Source organism: Ambystoma mexicanum, chromosome 10, assembly GCF_040938575.1.
Source record: "Ambystoma mexicanum isolate Mex_15411 chromosome 10, UKY_AmexF1_1, whole genome shotgun sequence".
In the NCBI taxonomy this organism is placed as follows: domain Eukaryota; kingdom Metazoa; phylum Chordata; class Amphibia; order Caudata; family Ambystomatidae; genus Ambystoma; species Ambystoma mexicanum.
In genome coordinates, this window is record NC_090932.1 from 1,577,049,929 (window position 1) to 1,577,074,649 (window position 24,721).

The 24,721-nt window shown below is 55.8% G+C and overlaps 1 protein-coding gene across 1 annotated transcript in view; it reads right to left on the reverse strand.

Annotated features, from left to right (window-relative positions):
- The window catches only part of LOC138492615 (solute carrier family 2, facilitated glucose transporter member 11-like), a 306,936-nt gene that overhangs the window by 149,165 nt on the left and 133,050 nt on the right, over positions 1–24,721 (reverse strand). The window contains exon 4 of the mRNA XM_069619908.1: positions 5,942–6,066. Coding sequence (XP_069476009.1) covers positions 5,942–6,066 — 125 coding nt within the window. The remainder of the gene's footprint in view (positions 1–5,941; positions 6,067–24,721) is intronic.

Genomic DNA, 24,721 nt, shown 5'->3' on the forward strand with positions numbered 1-24,721 from the left:
AAGGCGCATCCAATAGATACTCCTAACTTTGGACCATCAGGCTCACCAACTATCTTGGAACTACAAAAAAATGGGACAGAGAAATCGGTAACTCCACCACTATCACTAGTGCATAACGAGCCTTGTGGTGAAGTCCAGGAGTCTCACAGGGAAGCCCCAACTGCCTTGGTGGCTGAGCTTTTAATTGAACCTCTACTGGGCAGTAAGAATTTCTTACCCCAGTCAGACAGTACAGGATCAATACCACCTTTACCAGTGTCACCGGATTTAAACAGTTTGGGGCTAGCTGACAGTCCAAGTCTAACGGAGTACCCTTTTGAGAAAAGCAACTCGGGACACAAGCCCACCCCTCCGGTGGCTCCTTCGGCCAGGGATGCACACGAGGAAAATGGAAACAAAGAGGTCCTGCTGGACCCCCGAGAGGGCTCCATCCCAAGGTTGACGACCTCCCAACAGAAATCAAAGGAACTCCCGCGGCTATGGCCGCCTTCAACACCTGTGAGTTCCGCATCTAATAGAAGATCAAGTGACGCTTCTTACACTATCCCTAAGGAGACTCCGTCAAAAAAAGCGGATTTCATGTACATCATGTCTGCTGTAACCATCGCTCTAGCACCTTTTTGCAAACTCTATGAGGCAATAAACGACTCTTTGAAAGATCATACTTCTATCTTCGCGATGATGAACTCTAAGCTCATTTACTTAGAAGGTTACATCAACGCTTTAGAGAAAAGAAAAACTGACCCAATTGGTGTTTTGCAGCTCCAACAAGTTGAGTTCATGGAAGCCCTATCAAGCTTAAGAAAAACCAACAAAGATAGCCTAGGGATGGATGTAAGTACCCAAACAACAGCACTAGTCAATCCGTGTAGCGACGTATCCTACACTGACTGTGGGACAAGGCCAAAAGCGGGCTCAACCTCCATGTCAGGCTCTCTCAACACACTGCCAATCAGAGCAAATCTGACATCTAACAATCTGAGCGTAAACGATGTAATTTGTTTGGACGCCATCCTCCCACAGAAAGACCACTTAGGATCGAAACTTACCCAAGGCCCAGGCCACAAACCAATAAACCCAGGGCCGCGTTGTGAGGGGAATTTGGACATGAGACCAAAGCAACAGACTCTCAAAACGCACACATGCCTCAAGACGGCTCCTTTGTTTAAAGCATCTCCAGTAACGCCGCAATGTGATCTTCAACAAAAAGATCCCTTACCAAAGACGCCCCAAAACTGGGGAGGGATGAAACCGGTGACAATAAAAGAGACAGACACAGAGGCACACCTAGAAGTCCCATCGCAGTCACCAAAAACAATAGAAGATTTTCTTATGCAAAAGGACTTGATGGACATAAGTCAACACTTTGACGACTCCCCGGACATACAGAAAGGGGCGAACTCTCATCTAACTAAGACGACATACAACCAGCAGTCAGTCACGAGAAACCTTTCAGGCTTCAGTTCACTGGATGAGCGCTTCAAATCCCTACGTAGCACCCAAGGGGATCAATTCAGGAAATTTACTGAAAAGCATCCTGAACAAAATTGTGAAGTGGTTTCACCTTCTCATCGGCCTCAAGTGACGTATAGATCAAGAGTTCACACTCAAACAAAATCTGATCTACCGGATAATTCTAAAGACTTGACGTATTTTCACAAGAGAAAGGGACCTCAAGAATATAAACAACATGAGAATGGGGATCGTAGATTCCTTTATACGAAGAAGTCGCACCAAGACTCGAAACATCACAACAAGAATCCAGCGGTCAAAATACGACAACGGTCTGGGAACCAAAAATATCTGGTACTAAATAGACGTACGGTGTTGAGACTGTTACATAGTATCTCCTCTTTAAGAAATTTAAAATCAGAGGACCTTACAACGGTGGAACCTTTCCACAAGGACCATACAGCATATTGTCTGCTATACACATCATCAGCTGATGTGACTTCAGCACTATTAGCAGCAGAGGAAGTACTATTCAAACAAGGGTTTGAGCTAACAATAACCAGACCACCTAGAACAGATAATGACAAGACAAAGGATTGTACAATGGAGGAAAGATCAAACGAAGAATGTCAGTCCACTAATTCAAAGGAAAATTCCGTAAAGAAACCAGCAGCTACTCTCAAGTCCAACACGATCGACTCTATTCCTCAGGGGAAAGCAAATTCCCCTAGTAGCTCTTCTAACACAAAGGCTCCCACAACCTTAGAAGAGACCCAAAAAGTGACTCAGACCAGATCGTCTCTCGAATCGTCTTCATGGGCCTGGCTACCAAAAGCTTTATCCACACGCCTCCAGAAATAGCCATCAGAATCTTCAAAAACTGACCAAGACCAACATCAACTGACTCTGGCAACATGGAACACAAGAGGGTTTTTACATTTGACAACTTCTGGAGACATCAACTTAGGGGACTATGACATCTTATGCCTCCAAGAAGTCTGGTTACAAACCAAACCAACATTGGATGGTTTTGAGATTGCCTTTTCAGAAGCAGTAGCGGGCCCTAAAGGAAGACCATCATCAGGCCTAATCGTCGCAGTCCGGATGGGTGTGGGTTTAGAAATAATTAAAACCGTCTTGAAGACCCCATACGCCATCGCGGTACTCATCTCGTGGCAACGAAAGGAGGCTGGGGAAGAACATCAAACATGCACCCCCCTGTTGGTGATGTCGATTTATTGGAACCACAAAGGGATCCAACAGACCACACTGTTTGATATAGTAACCTCCACATTGGATTCAGTCTACTTAGAGTTTGGGGTTTGCGATGTTATAATATGTGGAGACTTAAACATCAAGTGCCCATTGGTTAATAATAACACCACAGACCCCGTACAGAGTAAGCCTTGTAAACAAGGCTTAGCCTGGCAGAAGCTGATGACGGCCAGACATCTTTTCAACTCTGCAACTACATTTTTTGATTCTATCTCTCTACCAACATGGAAAAGAGGTTTGTCCAGCTCAACAATTGACTACATATTCGTCTCCGAATTGCTGTTAGCCCGGTTGATAGATTTCAACATTTACCAGTCACAGCAAAGCGACCACAACCTGCTGGCCATCAAATGGGCCTCCACAAAACCAGATACAGATCATTACGCTGAAAGAATCGAACCGGTAGGAAAAGGCAATCGGGTAAGGATCTCACGGATCAACATTCAAGAAATTACTTGTTTGTATGGAAGCAGCAAGGAGGCCGCAAAGGTGGATTACAGACCATTTTTAGATCCTTATAGAGCCCCGTTAAAAAGATCGAAGGGGCCCAATACAACCCAGACCTACCATGCACATACTTTTGACTCGCTTTTGGTGGCACAGCGAAACATCCTCCGCAAAGCTAAAAGAATGGCCGCAAGAAACAACTCGCCCGCTACCAGGGTTTACATGAAGGAGACAACAAGAGCCTATAAAAACTGGCTACGAGGCTACCGTTTAAAACTACACCAACAAGACTCTGAAAACATGCTAGAACAAATTGGAAAATCCAACTCTAGAGATTTTTGGAGCCTGGTTAACCCACGAGCTAAGGAGGCAACTACAATGATGCTAAACAGTATATCGGAACCAGCATGGACTGGGTTCTACTCATCACTCTTTAAATCTCCAGACTCTGAGGAAGGACCTCTACATCCCCAGACGACAACTCGGTGGGTCGACCTTTCGGACAGAGCTGAAATCCTGGACAAAATACTCAAGCTAAAGAAATCAAGGGCTCCAGGGCCTGACGGTCTGTCAAACGAGAACTTGAAATCCGCGCCAAAAGAATGGGCAAACCTGCTGAGCATAATTTTCTACAAATGCACTACCTCCCGCTCAATCCCGCCCACTTGGACCTCAGGAGTCATTATTCCTATATTCAAAAAAGGAAGGAAGGACGACCCTAGAAATTTTCGCCCGGTGGCCCTCCTAGATGTGATAGGGAAAGTTTATGGTTCCCTTCTGTTGGATCACTTTAATCAGTGGGCAAAAAGTGCGCCCTGTAATGACCCTCTCCAATCGGGGTTTAAAAAAGGAGTAGGAACTAGTATAAACATCTTTATACTCAGCCTCTTAAAAGCAAAAGCTCGTGAAAAAAATCGGAACCTGTTTTTGGCATTTATAGATCTGTCCCAGGCCTTCGACTTGGTCAACCGAAGGAAGCTCTGGGGAAAACTTTCCAGTTGGGACTGCCCTCAGGAGATCCTGAACCCCATCAAGGCCCTGCACGCTGCCACATCAATGCAGGTACGACTGAACACCAGTGGCCTACTCTCGACATCCATAACAACAGACAGAGGGGTCAAACAAGGCTGCCCACTAGCACCAGCCCTTTTTCTGTCCTATTTTGGGGACTATAAAGATTCTCTAACCAGCAAACGAGTATTCCCCCCAGAACTGGGTAAAGAGAAGATCCCGAGACTCCTGTATGCAGACGACCTCATTCAATTGGACCAGACCCCAATTGGTTTACAACGGCAGCTGTCCGCATTGACCACATATACAGCCGCCAACGACCTAGAGGTAAACAAACAGAAAACGAAGATAATGGTATTTGGAAAGAATCAAAAAAAGATTAAGATGAAGAATATTTCGTGGTATCTGGCCACTAACAAAATCGAACAAGTGGCTGAATTTAAATATCTTGGAGTCCTCATTGACTCCACGGCCAATGACTCAGCGATGCAGCACCATCTTTCTGGAAAAATGAAAACTCTAGCCTCGCAAGCAAAAATACTGGACAACAAATATGGACGTTTTTCATTGTCGCCACTACTTAAATTCTACAGGGGCAAAGTTATCCCGGCCATCACCTATGGAGCCGAGGCCATGCCATCTTTACCTCACTTCATATGGGCCAGACTGGAGAGTCAGTTCTGGCGCTCAGTATTGAACATGCCATCTTCTACTCCGATTGCTCTGATTAGACGTGAACTTTCCCTCTCCTCCTTAGAGTCAATTGTGAAAAGAGCGTCAGTTATGTTATATCGGAAAATAATAGATCCTTCTTCCTCTGCAATTTTCCAGATGGTCCATGAAGAGATGAATTCAAGCAAATCCATGTTATCGTCCAAATGGGAGCAAATGTGTCTACAGCAACTTGATATCTGCGGCAGCTCGATTGAAGAACTTCTGGGGAACCCGACAAGAACTAAAACCCGACTAGAAGAATGGGACTGGATAAATACATTGGAAAAGGCATCTGAGTACAAGTTAACTAGCCACCTTCCACCAACAAACAGAAAACTGAATGTACTCCAACCCTTCCTGACAAAGCACCCAGACAAATAAACTAGGAACACTTTACTTCGTGCGAGGCTAAATTTGCTACCTACAAATGAGATTCTGTACACAAGGGGCCTTTCAACAACAAATACTTGCCGCTTTTGTAATAACATTGAACAAAGCGAAACATTACGGCACCTTTTACTATTATGTCCAGGTACTGACAAATTTAGATCACCATACATTCTTCATCACTTAAAAAACTCCTATCTGAGGGAGGAAGAGCTCTGGTGGGAGCGCCTAATAGGAGGCTTGAGAACATCTTGGTCTATTGCAGCCACAAAAATTTTGGATCAGATCTTCGCACATGTACCCCCGTCTTAACGGGCCTGGCCACAGTTAGACAGTCTGACAGATAATTGTTGGAACTGGGGAGTGTTTTTCATTCATCTTCTTGTAAAAATCACCACGGTGATTATACACTCGTAATAAAAAAAAAAAAATAAAAAAAAATGCAGGTTCTGCAAAGTTCTATGACAACCTGCATTTCACAGGTTCCTCCATCTGAGGATGCTCAAATTAGTGCAAAATCTAAGGGGTAGTAGCAGTTCTTTACAAAGGTTCATCATCACACACAGGGGTAGTATTGAGCTATACATGAGTACAGCTATTAGGTTTATGTATAGGACAGGTGAGGTGAGTGGGTAGGGGTTCAAACTGAGCATACCTGCATTAAAGCCGAAGAGGAAGCGTCCAATCAGAATCATCTCAAAGGATCTTGCTATCCTGCAGCAGGCCACGAGAACAAAAGCCACCACCGGGAAGATGCTGTTGCACACCTGGCACGTCCTCCTGTAAGAGCAGTACACAAGGCAGTGAGGTGAGGATAGACAATCACATCAGACGACTCATGTCAGGTGCGGGGAGGGAGGACACAACTCCAGGACCTGCTTCCAGAAGCCCTCCTCTTGCACACTGACCCTTGCCCCTTACAAGCCACAGCTGAGAGAAAGACACAAAGATAAATGGCACCAGTACACAACCCGAGGCCTAGTTGGGGGCCCACTACAACTCTGGAGCCACATCGCCACGGACCCCTGTAAAGTATGGACCGGAGCCTGCGGACCAGCGTGCTTGGTCAGTGATGCCCGTGATACACTCCACTGTACTCCACCATCATAACCTATGAGTGCAGTGCCTCCACCCACATCTAAATTGCTCTCAGGACAATGTTGGCCCTTGGGGCCAGATGGGCCCTTGTACACAGCTCGTTAACACTAGTATGCAATGACCTGCCTTCCAGGGAGGCCTGGCCTACATGCCTAGTCCAAATTTCCCATGTCCAGTAATGAAGAAATGACCTGTTCCTGACCTTCTTACCTGCACGAGGGAGGTGATATGCCCCCATTATATCCTCAAGCCATTGCTTTCCTTGCAGTGATGCTTCATTTGACCAAGTTCTCAGAACCTTGTGGGACATCCTTGTCCTACTGACTCTCGACTTCAGATGTGTAAGCGTTCCCATAGCACTTTCTATACACCTTGAAGTAAGCCAATATAGTTCTTACTAGACCTCCTATGCAGCTGTAGTAAGGTTCGATGCAGGTCTCCCCAATGCACAGATCCTTCGCTAGCTCTGCAATCTAGAAAGAAACACAACATGGCCCCTCAACCAAGGTCACAGCTGGTTAAGCCACAGTGTCAAGTCACGTACTAAGGCAGAGTCCATACTATAGCATTGAGATTTGAGAAGGCGGGTTGGATCAGGTGTTATCGGCCCGGGTTAAACAAGGGTCCCGGGCCGATAAAACCCATTCCAGCCCACCAAGTTGAGTCTTATGGCTATCAGCATCTCAGGTTTCCAATCCAGAAATCCGGGGTGTTCCAAAAAAACATGCCATGAATGTTGAAGGTGGGACTCCATACAGAGCCACTATTTCATTTCTATGGTGGCCACATAGCGATAGCAGTAGCGTGGCAGCGGAAGAAACGAGTAAAGTAGTGTCGGAGGAACCAAAAAGTAAAGGAGATGTGAGGGTGGGGGGAAGATGGCGCTGCGGGCCAGGGGAAGCGGACTAAGGTTCCATGGAATGCGGGCTGAGATCAGCAGTTTCGAGCCGGTATGCACTATATAAGTACAGTATCGAAGTTTAATCCATCGATTACACAGGCCTCTATGATGTGTCTTTGTAGATGTGTAATTGTCAACCTTGTTCCATTGCAGAGTCCCTGTGATGGCATATGATTGCATAGTAGTGTAAATACAGCACCTACTTTCAGTTTTAGCTTGTGAGGAATCATTCGTCCTACAGCGTTTCACTCCTTAGAGACTGAAACGTTGAGCGGGTAATGAACTGGTCCTTGACACTGGAACTGCCGAGCCCTCTGTCAAGAGAATTGGGGGTGGAAAGAAGTAACTTCACATTATTCCGAATGTTTGCGATAGTGGAAGGTGACCGCGTAGAACTGTTAAAATGATAGCTGTTGTTGAAGTGGAAGGTTCACTTTTCCATTTGGGCATCAGAGGGCAGCCTAACACTGATAAATTGAATAATCAGCTGAGTATGAAAGCATACCTAAGCATTATATATATATATATATATATCAGTGATGTCATCAATGACATTTGTGATGTCATCTTTGATGTCCTGGGTGTTAGTCTTAGCAGTGCACGGTGGTGGCGCAAGTTATGGTTGCTTAGCTTACCATAACTGGCGAATTTCAAGGGTTTTTCGGTTTTACTTGGAACCATAACGTTCCTTTGACAAAGTTTTTTCACTGAATTTCATAGGTTTTTAGTAGCGCAACTTTACCATAACGTCCCTTTAACAAAGTTTTTTCCCTGAAATTCATAGGTTTTTAGTAGCGCAACTTAACCATAACGTCCCTTTAACAGAGTTTTTTCATTGAATTTCATAGGTTTTTATTAGTGCAACTTAACCATAACGTCCCTGTAACATTTTTTTTTAACTAAATTTTAAAGGTTTTTATTAGTACAACGTGACCATAACATCCTTTTCAATAGATGAAGACCACTAACATCTTATGTCCTCAAAGTGGGAATGCCGGGTGGTAAAAAAAACAAAAAGATTTTCCTTCCTACGCCAGGACGCCTGTGGCCCCCCATGGAAAGGGAAGGCGGGGTGTATAAAGAACACAACGGCGCATGAGCGGGGTTGGGGGGGCACAGGGGAGACACATGGGCATGAGCGGGGGGTGAGAGGGAACAGTACAAACGGGGCATGAGCAGGGGGTGGGGGGGAAAAGGAAGGAAACACAGGGCATGAGCGGTGGTGGGGGGGAATACGAGAGAGACACGGGGCATGAGCAGCGGGTGGGGAGGAACATGAGGGAGACACGGGGTATGAGCAGGGGGTGGGGAGGAACACGAGGGAGACACAGGGCATGAGCGGGGGGGTACAGGGCACATACGGGACATGAGCGGGGGTGGGGAGGAAAGGAGAGAGACAAGGGGCATGAGCAGGGGGTGGGGGGAACACGAGGGAGACACTGAGCATGAGCGGGGGGCGGGGGGTAACACGAGGGAAACACGGGGCATGAGCTGGGGTGGGGGGAACACGAGGGAGACACAGGGCATGAGCGAGGGGTGGGGGGCAACAGGAGACAGACACGGGCATGAGCAGGGGGTGGGTGGCAACAGGAGACAGACACGGGGCATGGGTGGGAGCAAGAGGAGACAGACACGGGGCATGAGCGGGGGGTGGGTGTCAGAACAGTGAACCTTAACAGGGTAAAGCGCCTGGTGACCGAAGAGGAGCTGTTGAACCCGTAGTGCAGTAGTATATTCTTCCCACCAATGTAACACTCAGTTGTGTATAAAAAACAGTCTGAGCGTTCAATTGGTTGAAAGATGTTTGAAGAAGGAACAGGACACTCTGGAACTCCTGATGACTGCAACTTCCTTGCTGATATTTGGCAATTGCACAGGACACACTGAAGGCTCACTGATTGTCAGTAGGGTAAGGTGCAGTACATATCCGACAAGAAAACGACAGCAGATTGGAACTAGACAGTCTCTGAAATGATACAAGAACTTATATAAGACAAAGAGAAGCAAAAGAGCCAATAACTGGAAAATGAACACAAAATGAAAATTCTTACTTGTATATCCGTAAGAAGGGATGCAACGAGGAAAGATGTATTAGATCTAAACGGATCCAAAGGGAGAGTCCGAGATGAACACAGTCTCACTGATGCTGAAGGTTTCTTCTGTCCGGTGCAATTCCTATTCCCGCCGGCACGCGTACGCCTAGAAAGTTCAGCGTGATCCCAAAAGTGCTATAGGCAGTCTCTAGTCCAGCACTCGTTTCCTATTCACGCCGGCACGCGTACGCCTAAGGTGAAGGATCCTTCTTCTGAGAGAAGTAATAATCCAAATGTTCCGGGTCAAAACCAGGTAAGCAGACAAAATGAAGCAAGAGACGAGAATCGAAGTCAAAAGGAAGTCCGGGTCGTAGCTGTAGTTCGTAGCAGAAGTACCGTGGGCAAGACAAGAGCAAATCCAATAGACAGGCAAGAGGTCGAGAAAGGACAAGATCCAAGATAGCAAGCGCCACTGTAGTATTCCAAGGAAAACGATCAGAAGCACCGAAACAGCAAACGGGGCGGACTTAAATTTGCGTGACCACAACGCGGGAGTCACGTGACCGGGAAACTGGAGCAACACGTGACTGCAGACGTACTAGTGGCCAACGTCGCCATGGCACCCCCAATGCCTTTGAAACAAGCCCTTAAAGGACTGGAAGCGATTGCTGCTGTTCCTAGCTATTTTGGCTCCCGAAAGACTGTCGGGTAAGCGGGAACGTGCAGTAGGAATTGGTGTTCTGACAGTATCCTCCCCCAAAGGTCCCCCAGACCTCAAGATGCTAGAAACTGGGATAACAGCATGGGGGCATGGATGTTGGACTCAGGTTCCCAAGTGCGATCCTCCGGACCGTACCCCTTCCAATCCACCAAAAACAAACGTACGCCACGAGATAGTTTAGTATCTAAAATAGCATTAACCTCATATTCCTCCACCCCTTGTACCAACAGGGGGGGGGGGGACGGGCAGGTAGCCTCACCTGCTCAGAACACGGCTTGACCAAAGACACGTGGAATACGGGATGTATTTTCCAAGCAGGAGGCAGTTCCAACTTGACCACAAGGGGACTAATCACCTCCTTAACAACATAAGGACCCACAAAGCGAGGTAACAGGGTCTTGCGACCTGGAATACTGAGATTCTTGGTAGAGAGCCAAACACGCATACCTGCAGTATACTGCGGTGCTGGTTGGCGATGGCGATCGGCATACTTCTTAGCCTGTTCCTGCGCATGTGTCAAGTGTTCCATAACGCTCTTACGTAATGATGTCAGGTCCCAAAGACAAGATTGGACCGCTGGACAATCCGAGGATGAAAAAAAATCCAAGGGCAGAGAGCGAGGGTGTTGTCCATACATGGCATAGAAAGTAGAGACCCCCGTAGAAGAATGCGCGGAATTATTATAAGCGAACTCTGCCATGGGCAATACGGAGAGCCAGGTTTCTTGGTGTTGTAGAATAAGACATCTCAAGTATTGTTCCATGGTGGCATTGAGGCGCTCGGTTTGGCCATCAGTTTGCGGATGGTAAGCCGTAGAATATCTCTCGTCAATGCCCATAGACTGTGTAAGATGTTTCCAAAAACGAGAGGTAAATTGCGCACCCCTGTCAGATATTATGATCTCCGGAAGACCAAAGAATCGGAAGACATTACGTAAAAACAGGTCCGCCAGGATAGTAGCGGATGGAAGACCCCGACAAGGCACAAAAAGGGACAACTTTGTAAAACTGTCGACTACCACCCAAATAGTGTCAAATCCACCAATCGAAGGTAGTTCCACTACGAAGTCCATGGAAAGCATAACCCAGGGTTTAGCAGGTACTGGCAGGGGTTGTAGAAGACCCATTGGTTTGGCCGGGGCGGTTTTACATTGAGCGCAAACTGCGCAGTTTGCAATGTACAGCACAATGTCTTTTGACATGAAGGGCCATCAGCACCAACGTTTGAGTAACTCCAAAGTTTTACGATGACCGGGGTGTGCGGCCAACATGGAGTCATGACACCAAGACATGGCAATTCTGCGGGTATGAGAGTCTGGTATATAAATTTTACCTTGAACGTATGGCAAGGATTGAATAACGTCCAGATTAAGATCCTCCAACTCAGGATGTTTTTCTGAGACCCACTGCTGAATGGCGGTCTTCAAGGACGGTTGCAATGTGCAGCCACAAACAACCTGGTTGGGCAAGAGTAGTCGACCTTCCTGTGGCCGAATCACCGGGTCTTCATAAAGTCTTGATAGGGCGTCTGCCTTGGAGTGCAACGTCCCCGGACGGTAGGTCAGTACAAAGTTGTACATAGAGAAGAACTCATGCCAACGTGCATGGCGCGCTGTAGTGCATTTCAATGATTGAAGGGCCAGTAGGTTTCTGTGATCAGTGAATACTTGAATCGGAGTCTCTGCTCCCAAGAGATGATGTCTCCAAACTGTAAAAGCCTCCCGGACAGACAGCAGTTCACGTTCAGTGATGGTGTAGTTTACCTCGTATGGAGTAAGCTTGCGTGAATGATAAGCGACAGGATGGAGGACCCCTGTGTCAGGACAAAACTGGGAGAGGACTGCCCCTACTGCCACGTCTGACGCATCAGCCTCTACAACAAACGGTTGTTTGACATTAGGATGCTGAAGTACCGGAGCTGAAGTAAAGGCTTCCTTGAGAGTCTCAAATGATTTTTGTGCTTCGGGATTCCATTGAAACGGATGCTTATTACTGGTTAAAGCAGTAAGTGGAGCCACAATGCTAGAGAAGTGCCTGATAAACCGCCGATAAAAGTTTGCAAACCCCAAAAAGGACTGTAAAGCTTTTAGTGTGCCTGGGACTGGCCATTCCAGTACTGCCTTGACCTTGGTTTGGCTCATCTGAACACCCTGGTTAGTGATGTCATAGCCCAGGAATTCAACTGAAGTAGTATGAAAAATGCACTTCTCTAGTTTTGCGTATAGTTTATTCTTACGCAAACGTTGTAGTACTTCAGTAACATGTTGGATGTGTAGTTCAAGAGAAGGGGAATAAATCAAGATATCGTCTAAATAGACGATCACGAACCGATCAATCATGTCCTGAAAAACGTCATTGATAAAATGTTGAAATGTGGCAGGGGCATTACATAGCCCAAACGGCATGACCAAATATTCATAGAGGCCGTATCTGGTTTTGAATGCCGTCTTCCATTCGTCCCCCTCTCTTATCCTCACCAGATTATACGCACCCCTGAGGTCCAACTTGGTGTATATCACTGAAGAGCCTAGCTGGTCCAAAAGTACAGAAATCAGTGGTATGGGGTACTGATTCCGTATCGTGACTGCGTTCAGGTCCCGATAATCTATACATGGTCTCAGGTCCCCCTCTTTTTTCGGAACAAAGAACAGGGGAGATGCAGCAGGAGAACGGGAGGGGCGAATGAAACCAGAAGCCAAAGCCTTGTCCAAATATTCCTTCAATACTGCATCTTCCTTCAAAGTAAGAGAGTAAATCCTCCCAGAGGGGATTCGAACTCCCTCCTTAAGGTCTATGGGACAGTCATAAATACGATGAGGCGGTAATTTTTCTGCCTCACCTTTGTCAAAGACATCTGCGAAAGCCTTGTATTCTGGGGGTAAAATAGTATTGACAATACCACCTACCGTTGAAACAGATTCCAATAAGGCTTGACATGGGTTGTTTTTCACTTGGGTTGATGGGCCACAATGTCCTGAACAATAAGTTGAGGTAAACGAGACAGACCCAGCAACCCAATCCACCAAGGGATTATGGACCCTAAGCCATGGTAGACCCAGAATTAGTCGAAATTGAGGTGCAGTAATGACATCAAATGAAATGACTTCGCTATGACAGCCGTCTATAAGTAAGTTCAGGGGCACTGTAGACTCCGTTACCAACCCTGAGAGCAGTGTGGTACCATCAACTGCGTTGACCACTTCAGGTTGTTCCTTTGGTACCAGTGGAATGTTCCAATCTTTAACATACTGGAGATCAACATAATTTCCAGTAGCCCAAGAATCCAAAACCGCTTCAGAGGACCAGGTTTCGCCGTCCGGAGATGCCAGAACGACCTTAATAGTGAAAGGAACTGAGAAGTTGGAGCCCGGAAGATCAATGCTCGACATAGGGGCTCCCTCTATTGTCGGGCTTTGGAGTTTCCCGACTTCTCGGGTTTCTTGGGACATAAACTCAAGAAATGACCAGAAGAACCACAATAAAAGCATAACTTGTTCCTTTTACGCTTCTCTCTTTCTTCGCTAGACAGTGGTCCTCTTATCGCCCCTATTTGCATGGGTTCCCCATTACCTGAAACCGAACTTGTCAGGCTGACAGGGACCGGGGGCAAAATCCTCTTCTCCCCCTTCCTTTCCGCTTTACGGGCATCGATCTGAAGAACTAGATCCAAAAAGTCAGGAAAGGAGACGGGGACCACAGGTACCGTAGCAATTACATCCTTGAGGGAGTCTGACAAACCCTTATAAAATAAGGCTGCCTTCTTCTCGTCTGGCCAGTTGGTTTCAGCAACCAATTGGTTAAACTTAGCCAGATACGTCAATAGAGAAGAATCGCCCTGCTGTAAATTCAATAACTCCAAATCAGTGGCCTGAGACTTGTATCGGGTGTCAAAAACTCTCGTAAGCGCCTCTATGAGAGCGTCACAGTCAAATAACAAATGACTTCCTTGCTCCAAGAGAGGATTAGCCCAGACTGCAGCAGTACCCCCTAGATTAGACAATATAAAAGCGGCCTTAGTGGTTGAATCGGGAAACGATGTTGGTCTACAAAGAAAATGCAGTCTGCATTGATTGATGAATGTTCTGAAGGCTTTTGGATCGCCCAAAAAACGTTCAGGAGGAGCCAACGGAAACTGTGCAGTCATAACTACCGGAACCGGGTCTGCCCTGGCCTGAGCACCGGCCGTACCAGACCCGGAAGCTACTGCGATTGATGGAGGTTCAATGGCACCAACCCTTAATCCCGCTTGAATATCATCAATACGGCGATGGGTAGCATCATGGGCAGTTTGCATGTCAGCTCGTAAATCAGCCACTAATTGAACCAAGGTAGCCAAAGGATCAGTGGCTGTGTCCATTTTAAGGCTTCTGATTCTGTCAGAACAGTGAACCTTAACAGGGTAAAGCGCCTGGTGACCGAAGAGGAGCTGTTGAACCCGTAGTGCAGTAGTATATTCTTCCCACCAATGTAACACTCAGTTGTGTATAAAAAACAGTCTGAGCGTTCAATTGGTTGAAAGATGTTTGAAGAAGGAACAGGACACTCTGGAACTCCTGATGACTGCAACTTCCTTGCTGATATTTGGCAATTGCACAGGACACACTGAAGGCTCACTGATTGTCAGTAGGGTAAGGTGCAGTACATATCCGACAAGAAAACGACAGCAGATTGGAACTAGACAGTCTCTGAAATGATACAAGAACTTATATAAGACAAAGAGAAGCAAAAGAGCCAATAACTGGAAAATGAACAAAAAATGAAAATTCTTACTTGTATATCCGTAAGAAGGGATGCAACGAGGAAAGATGTATTAGATCTAAACGGATCCAAAGGGAGAGTCCGAGATGAACACAGTCTCACTGATGCTGAAGGTTTCTTCTGTCCGGTGCAATTCCTATTCCCGCCGGCACGCGTACGCCTAGAAAGTTCGGTGAGATCCCAAAAGTGCTATAGGCAGTCTCTAGTCCAGCACTCGTTTCCTATTCACGCCGGCACGCGTACGCCTAAGGTGAAGGATCCTTCTTCTGAGAGAAGTAATAATCCAAATGTTCCGGGTCAAAACCAGGTAAGCAGACAAAATGAAGCAAGAGACGAGAATCGAAGTCAAAAGGAAGTCCGGGTCGTAGCTGTAGTTCGTAGCAGAAGTACCGTGGGCAAGACAAGAGCAAATCCAATAGACAGGCAAGAGGTCGAGAAAGGACAAGATCCAAGATAGCAAGCGCCACTGTAGTATTCAAAGGAAAACGATCAGAAGCACCGAAACAGCAAACGGGGCGGACTTAAATTTGCGTGACCACAACGCGGGAGTCACGTGACCGGGAAACTGGAGCAACACGTGACTGCAGACGTACTAGCGGCCAACGTCGCCATGGCAACCCCCAATGCCTTTGAAACAAGCCCTTAAAGGACTGGAAGCGATTGCTGCTGTTCCTAGCTATTTTGGCTCCCGAAAGACTGTCGGGTAAGCGGGAACGTGCAGTAGGAATTGGTGTTCTGACAGTGGGGGGAACAGGAGACAGACACGGGGCATGATCGGGGGGTGGGGGGTACAGAAGACAGACACGGGGCATGAGCGGGGTAGTGGGGGGCAACAGGAGAGAGACATGGGGCATGAGCGGGGGTGGGGGGTACAGGAGACAGACACGGGGCATGAGCGGGGGTGGGGGGCAACAGGAGAGAGACACGGGACATGAGCGGGGGGGTGGGGGGGTACAGGAGACAGACACGGGGCATGAGCGGGGGGTGGGGGTCAACAGGAGAGAGACACGGGACATGAGCGGGTGGGGGGAACAGGAGACAGACATGGGGCATGAGCATGGGGGCAACAGGAGACAGACATGGGGCATGAGCGGGGGGGTGGGGGGGCACAGGAGACAGACACGAACATGAGCGGGGAGGTGGGGGGTACAGGAGACAGACACGGGGCACGAGCGGGGGTGGGGGGCAACAGGAGAGAGACACGGGGCATGAGCGGGGGGTGGGGGAAGGGGAGAGACACACGGGGCATGAGCGGGGGTGGGGGGAGGGAGAGAGACACACGGGGCATGAGCGGTGGGCGGGAGGGAAAGAGACACACGGGGCAAGAGCGGGGGTGGGCGGGAGGAGGCAAGAGACACAGGGCCAAGAGCGGGGGTGGGCGAGAGGGGGCAAGAGACACGGGGCCAAGAGCGGGGGTGGGCGGGAGGGGGCAAGAGACAAGGGGCCAAGAGCGGGGGTGGGCGGGAGGGGGCAAGAGACACGGGGCCAAGAGCGGGGGTTGGCGGGAGGGGGCAAGAGACACGGGGCCAAGAGCGGGGGTGGGCGGGAGGGGGCAAGAGACACGGGGCCAAGAGCAGGGGTGGGCGGGAGGGGGCAAGAGACACAGGGCCAAGAGCGGGGGTGGGCGGGAGGGGGCAAGAGACATGGGGCCAAGAGCGGGGGTGGGCGGGAGGGGGCAAGAGACACGGGGCCAAGAGCGGGGGTGGGCGGGAGGGGGCAAGAGACATGGGGCCAAGAGCGGGGGTGGGCGGGAGGGGGCAAGAGACACGGGGCCAAGAGCGGGAGGGGGCAAGAGACACGGGGCCAAGAGCGGGGGTGGGCGGGAGGGGGCAAGAGACACAGGGCCAAGAGCAGGGGTGGGCGGGAGGGGGCAAGAGACACGGGGCCAAGAGCGGGGGTGGGTGGGAGGGGGCAAGAGACACGGGGCCAAGAGCGGGGGTGGGCGGGAGGGGGCAAGAGACACGGGGCCAAGAGCGGAGGTGGGCGGGAGGGGGAAAGAGACACGGGCCAAGAGCGGGGGTGGGCGGGAGGGGGAAAGAGACACGGGCCAAGAGCTGGAGTGGGCGGGAGGGGGAAAGAGACACGGGCCAAGAGCGGGGGTGGGCGGGAGGGGGAAAGACACACGGGACAAGAGCGGGGGTGGGCGGGAGGGGGAAAGACACACGGGCCAAGAGCGGGGGTGGGCGGGAGGGGGAAAGACACACGGGGCAAGAGCGGGGGTGGGAGGGAGGGGGACAGACACACGGGGCAAGAGCGGGGGTGGGTGGGAGGGGGCAAGAGACACGGGGCCAAGAGCGGGAGGGGGCAAGAGACACGGGGCCAAGAGCGGGGGTGGGTGGGAGGGGGCAAGAGACACGGGGCCAAGAGCGGGGGTGGGCGGGAGGGGGCAAGAGACACCGGGCCAAGAGCGGGGGTGGGCGGGAGGGGGCAAGAGACACGGGGCCAAGAGCGGGGGTGGGCGGGAGGGGGCAAGAGACACGGGGCCAAGAGCGGGGGTGGGCGCGAGGGGGCAAGAGACACAGGGCCAAGAGCGGGGATGGGTGGGAGGGGGCAAGAGACACGGGGCCAAGAGTGGGGGTGGGCGGGAGGGGGAAAGAGACACGGGGCCAAGAGCGGGGGTGGGCGGGAGGGGCCAAGAGACACGGGCCAAGAGCGGGGGTGGGCGGGAGGGGGAAAGAGACACGGGCCAAGACCGGGGGTGGGCAGGAGGGGGAAAGAGACACGGGCCAAGAGCGGGGGTGGGCGGGAGGGAGACAGACACACGGGGCAAGAGCGGGGGTGGGCGGGAGGGAGACAGACACACGGGGCAAGAGCGGGGGTTGGCGGGAGGGAGACAGACACACGGGGCAAGAGCGGGGGTGGGCGGGAGGGAGACAGACACACTGGGCAAGAGCGGGGGTGGGCGGGAGGGAGACAGACACACGGGGCAAGAGCGGGGGTGGGCGGGAGGGAGACAGACACACGGGGCAAGAACGGGGGTCGGGGGGTACAGGAGACAGACACAGGGCATGAGCGGGGGGTGGGGGCAACAGGAGACAGACACGGGGCATGAGCGGGGGGTGGGGGGCAACAGGAGACAGACACGGGGCATGAGCAGGGGTGGGGAGATCAACAGAGACAGACACGGGGCATGAGCAGTGGGTGGGGGGCAACAGGAGACAGACACAGGGCATGAGCGGGGGGTAGGGGGCAACAGGAGACAGACACGGGGCATGAGCGGGGGGTGGGGGGCAACAGGAGAGAGACACGGGACATGAGCGGGTGGGGGGAACAGGAGACAGACACGGGCATGAGCAGGGGGGCAACAGGAGACAGACATGGGGCATGAGCGGGGGGGTGGGGGGGTACAGGAGACAGACACGAGCATGAGCGGGGGTGGGGGGTACAGGAGACAGACACGGGGCATGAGCGGGGGGTGGGGGGCAACAAGAGAGAGACACGGGGCATGAGCGGGGGGTGGGGGGAACAGGAGACAGACACGGGGCATGAGCGGGGGGTGGGGGAAGGGAAGAGACACACGGGGCATGAGCGGGGGTGGGGGGAGGGAGAGAGACACACGGGGCATGAGCGGTGGGCGGGAGGGAGAGGGACACACGGGCAAGAGTGGGGGTGGGCGGGAGGGGGCAAGAGACACAGGGCCAAGAGCGGGGGTGGGCGGGAGGGGGCAAGAGACACGGGGCCAAGAGCAGGGGTGGGCGGGAAGGGGCAAGAGACACGGGGCCAAGAGCAGGGGTGGGCGGGAGGGGGCAAGAGAGACAGGGCCAAGAGCGGGGGTGGGCGGGAGGGGACAAGAGACACGGGGCCAAGAGCGGGGGTGGGCGGGAGGGGGCAAGAGATACGGGGCCAAGAGCGGGGGTGGGTGGGAGGGGGCAAGAGACACGGGGCCAAGAGCGGGGGTGGGCGGGAGGGGGCAAGAGACACGGGGCCAAGAGCGGGGGTGGGCGGGAGGGGGCAAGAGACACGGGGCCAAGAGCGGGAGGGGGCAAGAGACACGGGGCCAAGAGCGGCGGTGGGCGGGAGGGGGCAAGAGACATGGGGCCAAGAGCCGGGGTGGGCGGGAGGGGGCAAGAGACATGGGGCCAAGAGCGGGGGTGGGTGGGAGGGGGCCAGAGACACGGGGCCAAGAGCGGGGGTGGGCGGGAGGGGGCAAGAGACACGGGGCCAAGAGCGGGGGTGGGCGGGAGGGGGCAAGAGACACGGGGCCAAGAGCGTGGGTGGGCGGGAGGGGGCAAGAGACACGGGGCCAAGAGCGGGGGTGGGCGGGAGGGGGCAAGAGACACGGGGCCAAGAGCGGGGGTGGGTGGGAGGGGGCAAGAGACACAGGGCCAAGAGCGGGGTGGGCGGGAGAGGGAAAGAGACACGGGCCAAGAGCGGGGGTGGGCGGGAGGGGGAAAGAGACACGGGCCAAGAGCGGGGTGGGCGGGAGGGGGAAAGAGACACAGGCCAAGAGCGGGGGTGGGCGGGAGGGGGAAAGATACACGGGCCAAGAGCGGGGGTGGGCGGGAGGGGGAAAGACACACGGGCCAAGAGTGGGGGTGGGGGTGGGCGGGAGGGGGAAAGACACACGGGGCAAGAGCGGGGGTGGGCGGGAGGGGGAAAGACACACGGGGCAAGAGCGGGGGTGGGCGGGAGGGGGAAAGACACACGGGGCAAGAGCGGGGGTGGGCGGGAGGGGGAAGGACACACGGGGCAAGAGCGGGGGTGGGAGGGAGGGGGACAGACACACGGGGCAAGAGCGGGGGTGGGCGGGAGGGAGACAGACACACGGGGCAAGAGCGGGGGTGGGCGGGAGGGAGACAGACACACGGGGCAAGAGCGGGGGTGGGAGGGAGGGAGGGAGACACACGGGGCAAGAGCGGGAGTGGGGGGACTTAGACAGACACACGGGGCAAGAGCGGGGGTGGGAGGGAGGGAGACAGACACACGGGGCAAGAGCGGGGGTGGGCGGGAGGGAGACAGACACATGGGGCAAGAGCGGGGGTGGGCGGGAGGGAGACAGACACACGGGGCAAGAGCGGGGGTGGGCGGGAGGGAGACAGACACACGGGGAAAGAGCGGGGGTCGGGGGGTACAGGAGACAGACACGGGGCATGAGCGGGGGGTGGGAACAGGAGACAGACACGGGCATGAGCAGGAGGGCAACAGGAGACAGACATGGGGCATGAGCGGGGGGGTGGGGGGGTACAGGAGACAGACACGAGCATGAGCGGGGGTGGGGGGGTACAGGAGACAGACACGGGGCATGAGCGGGGGATGGGGGGCAACAGGAGAGAGACACGGGGCATGAGGGGGGGTGGGGGGAACAGGAGACAGACACGGGGCATGAGCGGGGGGGTGGGGGAAGGGAAGAGACACACGGGGCATGAGCGGGGGTGGGGGGAGGGAGAGAGACACACGGGGCATGAGCGGTGGGCGGGAGGGAGAGGGACACACGGGGCAAGAGCGGGGGTGGGCGGGTGGGGGCAAGAGACACGGGGCCAAGAGCGGGGGTGGGCGGGAGGGGGCAAGAGACACGGGGCCAAGAGCGGGGGTGGGCGGGAGGGGGCAAGAGACACGGGGCCAAGAGCGGGGGTGGGCGGGAGGGGGCAAGAGAGACGGGGCCAAGAGCGGGGGTGGGCGGGAGGGGACAAGAGACACGGGGCCAACAGCGGGGGTGGGCGGGAGGGGGCAAGAGATACGGGGCCAAGAGCGGGGGTGGGTGGGAGGGGGCAAGAGACACAGGGCCAAGAGCGGGGGTGGGCGGGAGGGGGCAAGAGACACGGGGCCAAGAGCGGGGGTGGGCGGGAGGGGGAGAGAGACACAGGGCCAAGAGCGGGAGGGGGCAAGAGACACGGGGCCAAGAGCGGGGGTGGGCGGGAGGGGGCATGAGACATGGGGCCAAGAGCGGGGGTGGGCGGGAGGGGGCAAGAGACATGGGGCCAAGAGCGGGGGTGGGTGGGAGGGGGCCAGAGACACGGGGCCAAGAGCGGGGGTGGGCGGGAGGGGGCAAGAGACACGGGGCCAAGAGCGGGGGTGGGCGGGAGGGGGCAAGAGACACGGGGCCAAGAGCGTGGGTGGGTGGGAGGGGGCAAGAGACACTTGGCCAAGAGCGGGGGTGGGCGGGAGGGGGCAAGAGACACGGGGCCAAGAGCGGGGGTGGGCGGGAGGGGGAAAGAGACACGGGCCAAGAGCGGGGTGGGCGGGAGAGGGAAAGAGACACAGGCCAAGAGCGGGGGTGGGCGGGAGGGGGAAAGATACACGGGCCAAGAGCGGGGTTGGGCGGGAGGGGGAAAGACACACGGGCCAAGAGCGGGGGTGGGCGGGAGGGGGAAAGACACACGGGGCAAGAGCGGGGGTGGGCGGGAGGGGGAAAGACACACGGGGCAAGAGCGGGGGTGGGCGGGAGGGGGAAAGACACACGGGGCAAGAGCGGGGGTGGGCGGGAGGGGGAAGGACACACGGGGCAAGAGCGGGGGTGGGAGGGAGGGGGACAGACACACGGGGCAAGTGCGGGGGTGGGCGGGAGGGAGACAGACACACGGGGCAAGAGCGGGGGTGGGCGGGAGGGAGACAGACACACGGGGCAAGAGCGGGGGTGGGAGGGAGGGAGACAGACACACGGGGCAAGAGCGGGGGTGGGGGGGACTTAGACAGACACACGGGGCAAGAGCGGGGGTGGGAGGGAGGGAGACAGACACACGGGGCAAGAGCGGGGGTGGGCGGGAGGGAGACAGACACATGGGGCAAGAGCGGGGGTGGGCGGGAGGGAGACAGACACACGGGGCAAGAGCGGGGGTGGGCGGGAGGGAGACAGACACACGGGGCAAGAGCGGGGGTCGGGGGGTACAGGAGACAGACACGGGGCATGAGCGGGGGGTGGGGGGCAACAGGAGACAGGCACGGGGCATTAGCGGGGGGTGGGGGGCAACAGGAGACAGACACGGGGCATGAGCGGGGGTGGGGAGAACAACAGAGACAGACACGGGGCATGAGCAGGGGGTGGGGGGCAACAGGAGACAGACACAGGGCATGAGCGGGGGGTGGGGGGCAACAGGAGACAGACACGGGGCATGAGCGGGGGTGGGGGGCAACAGGAGACAGACACGGGGCATGAGCGGGGGGTGGGGGGCAACAGGAGACAGACACGGGGCATGAGCGGGGGGTGGGGGGGAACAGGAGACAGACACGGACCATGAGGGGGGGTGGGGAGAACAGGAGACAGACATGGGGCATGAGCGGGGGGTGGGGGGCAACAAGAGACAGACACAGGGCATGAGCGGGGGTGGCAGGAACAGGAGACAGACACGGGGCATGAGCGGGGGGTGGGGAGAACAGGAGACAGACACGGGGCATGATCGAGGGGGTGGGGGGCAACAGGAGACAGACACGGGGCATGAGCGGGGGTGTGGGGGGCAACAGGAGACAGACACGGGCATGAGCGCAGAGTGGGGGGTACAGGAGACAGACACGGGGCATGGGTGGGAGCAAGAGGAGACAGACATGGGGCATGAGCGGGGGGTGGGGGGAACAGGAGACAGACACAGGGCATGAGCGGGGGGTGGGGGGCAACAGGAGACAGACACGGGGCATGAGCGGGGGGTGGGGGGCAACAGGAGACAGACACGGGGCATGAGCGGGGGTGGGGGGCAACAGGAGAGAGACACGGGGCATGAGCGGGGGGTGGGGGGAACAGGAGACAGACACGGGCATGAGCGGGGGGTGGGGGAAGGGGAGAGACACACGGGGCATGAGCGGGGGTGGGGGGAGGGAGAGAGACACACGGGGCATGAGCGGTGGGCGGGAGGGAGAGAGACACACGGGGCAAGAGCGGGGGTGGGCGGGAGGAGGCAAGAGACACGGGGCCAAGAGTGGGGGTGGGCGGGAGGGGGCAAGAGACACGGGGCCAAGAGCGGGGGTGGGCGGGAGGGGGCAAGAGACACGGGGCCAAGAGCGGGGGTGGGCGGGAGGGGGCAAGAGACACGGGGCCAAGAGCGGGGGTGGGCGGGAGGGGGCAAGAGACACAGGGCCAAGAGCGGGGGTGGGCGGGAGGGGGCAAGAGACATGGGGCCAGCCAAGAGCGGGGGTGGGCGGGAGGGGGCAAGAGACACGGGGCCAAGAGCGGGGGTGGGCGGGAGGGGGCAAGAGACACGGGGCCAAGAGCGGGGGTTGCCGGGAGGGGGCAAGAGACACGGGGCCAAGAGCGGGAGGGGGCAAGAGACACGGGGCCAAGAGCGGGGGTGGGCGGGAGGGGGCAAGAGACACGGGGCCAAGAGCGGGGGTGGGCAGGAGGGGGCAAGAGAAACGGGGCCAAGAGCGGGGGTGGGCGGGGACACGGGGCCAAGAGCGGGGGTGGGCGGGAGGGGGCAAGAGACACGGGGCCAAGAGCGGGGGTGGGCGGGAGGGGGCAAGAGACACGGGGCCAAGAGCGGGGGTGGGCGGGAGGGGGAAAGAGACACGGGCCAAGAGCGGGGATGGGCGGGAGGGGGAAAGAGACACGGGCCAAGAGAGGGGGTGGGCGGGAGGGGGAAAGAGACACGGGCCAAGAGCGGGGGTGGGCGGGAGGGGGAAAGACACACGGGACAAGAGCGGGGGTAGGCGGGAGGGGGAAAGACACACGGGCCAAGAGCGGGGGTGAGCGGGAGGGGGAAAGACACACGGGGCAAGAGCGGGGTGGGCGGGAGGGGGAAAGACACACGGGGCAAGAGCGGGGGTGGGAGGGAGGGGGACAGACACACAGGGCAAGAGCGGGGGTGGACGGGAGGGAGACAGACACACGGGGCAAGAGCAGGGGTGGGCGGGAGGGGGCAAGAGACACGGGGCCAAGAGCGGGAGGGGGCAAGAGACACAGGGCCAAGAGCGGGGGTGGGTGGGAGGGGGCAAGAGACACGGGGCCAAGAGCGGGGGTGGGCGGGAGGGGGCAAGAGACACGGGGCCAAGAGCGGGGGTGGGCGAGAGGGGGCAAGAGACACAGGGCCAAGAGCGGGGGTGGGCGGGAGGGGGCAAGAGACACGGGGCCAAGAGCGGGGGTGGGCGGGAGGGGGCAAGAGACACGGGGCCAAGAGAGGGGGTGGGTGGGAGGGGGCAAGAGACACGGGGCCAAGAGCGGGGGTGGGCGGGAGGGGGCAAGAGACACGGGGCCAAGAGCGGGGGTGGGCGGGAGGAGGCAAGAGACACGGGCCAAGAGCGGGGGTGGGCGGGAGGGGGAAAGAGACACGGGCCAAGAGCGGGGGTGGGCGGGAGGGGGAAAGAGACACGGGCCAAGAGTGGGGGTGGGCGGGAGGGAGACAGACACACGGGGCAAGAGCTGGGGTGGGCGGGAGGGAGACAAACACACGGGGCAAGAGCGGGGGTTGGCGGGAGGGAGACAGACACACGGGGCAAGAGCGGGGGTGGGCGGGAGGGAGACAGACACACGGGGCAAGAGCGGGGGTGGGCGGGAGGGAGACAGACACACGGGGCAAGAGCGGGGGTGGGCGGGAGGGAGACAGACACACGGGGCAAGAGCGGGGGTCGGGGGGTACAGGAGACAGACACGGGCATGAGCGGGGGGTGGGGGCAACAGGAGACAGACACGGGGCATGAGCGGGGGGTGGGGGGCAACAGGAGACAGACACGGGGCATGAGCGGGGGTGGGGAGAACAACAGAGACAGACACGGGGCATGAGCAGTGGGTGGGGGGCAACAGGAGACAGACACAGGGCATGAGCGGGGGGCAACAGGAGACAGACACGGGGCATGAGCGGGGGGTGGGGGGCAACAGGAGAGAGACACGGGACATGAGCGGGTGGGGGGAACAGGAGACAGACACGGGCATGAGCAGGGGTCAACAGGAGACAGACATGGGGCATGAGCGGGGAGGGGTGGGGGGGTACAGGAGACAGACACGAGCATGAGCGGGGGTGGGGGGGTACAGGAGACAGACACGGGGCATGAGCGGGGAGTGGGG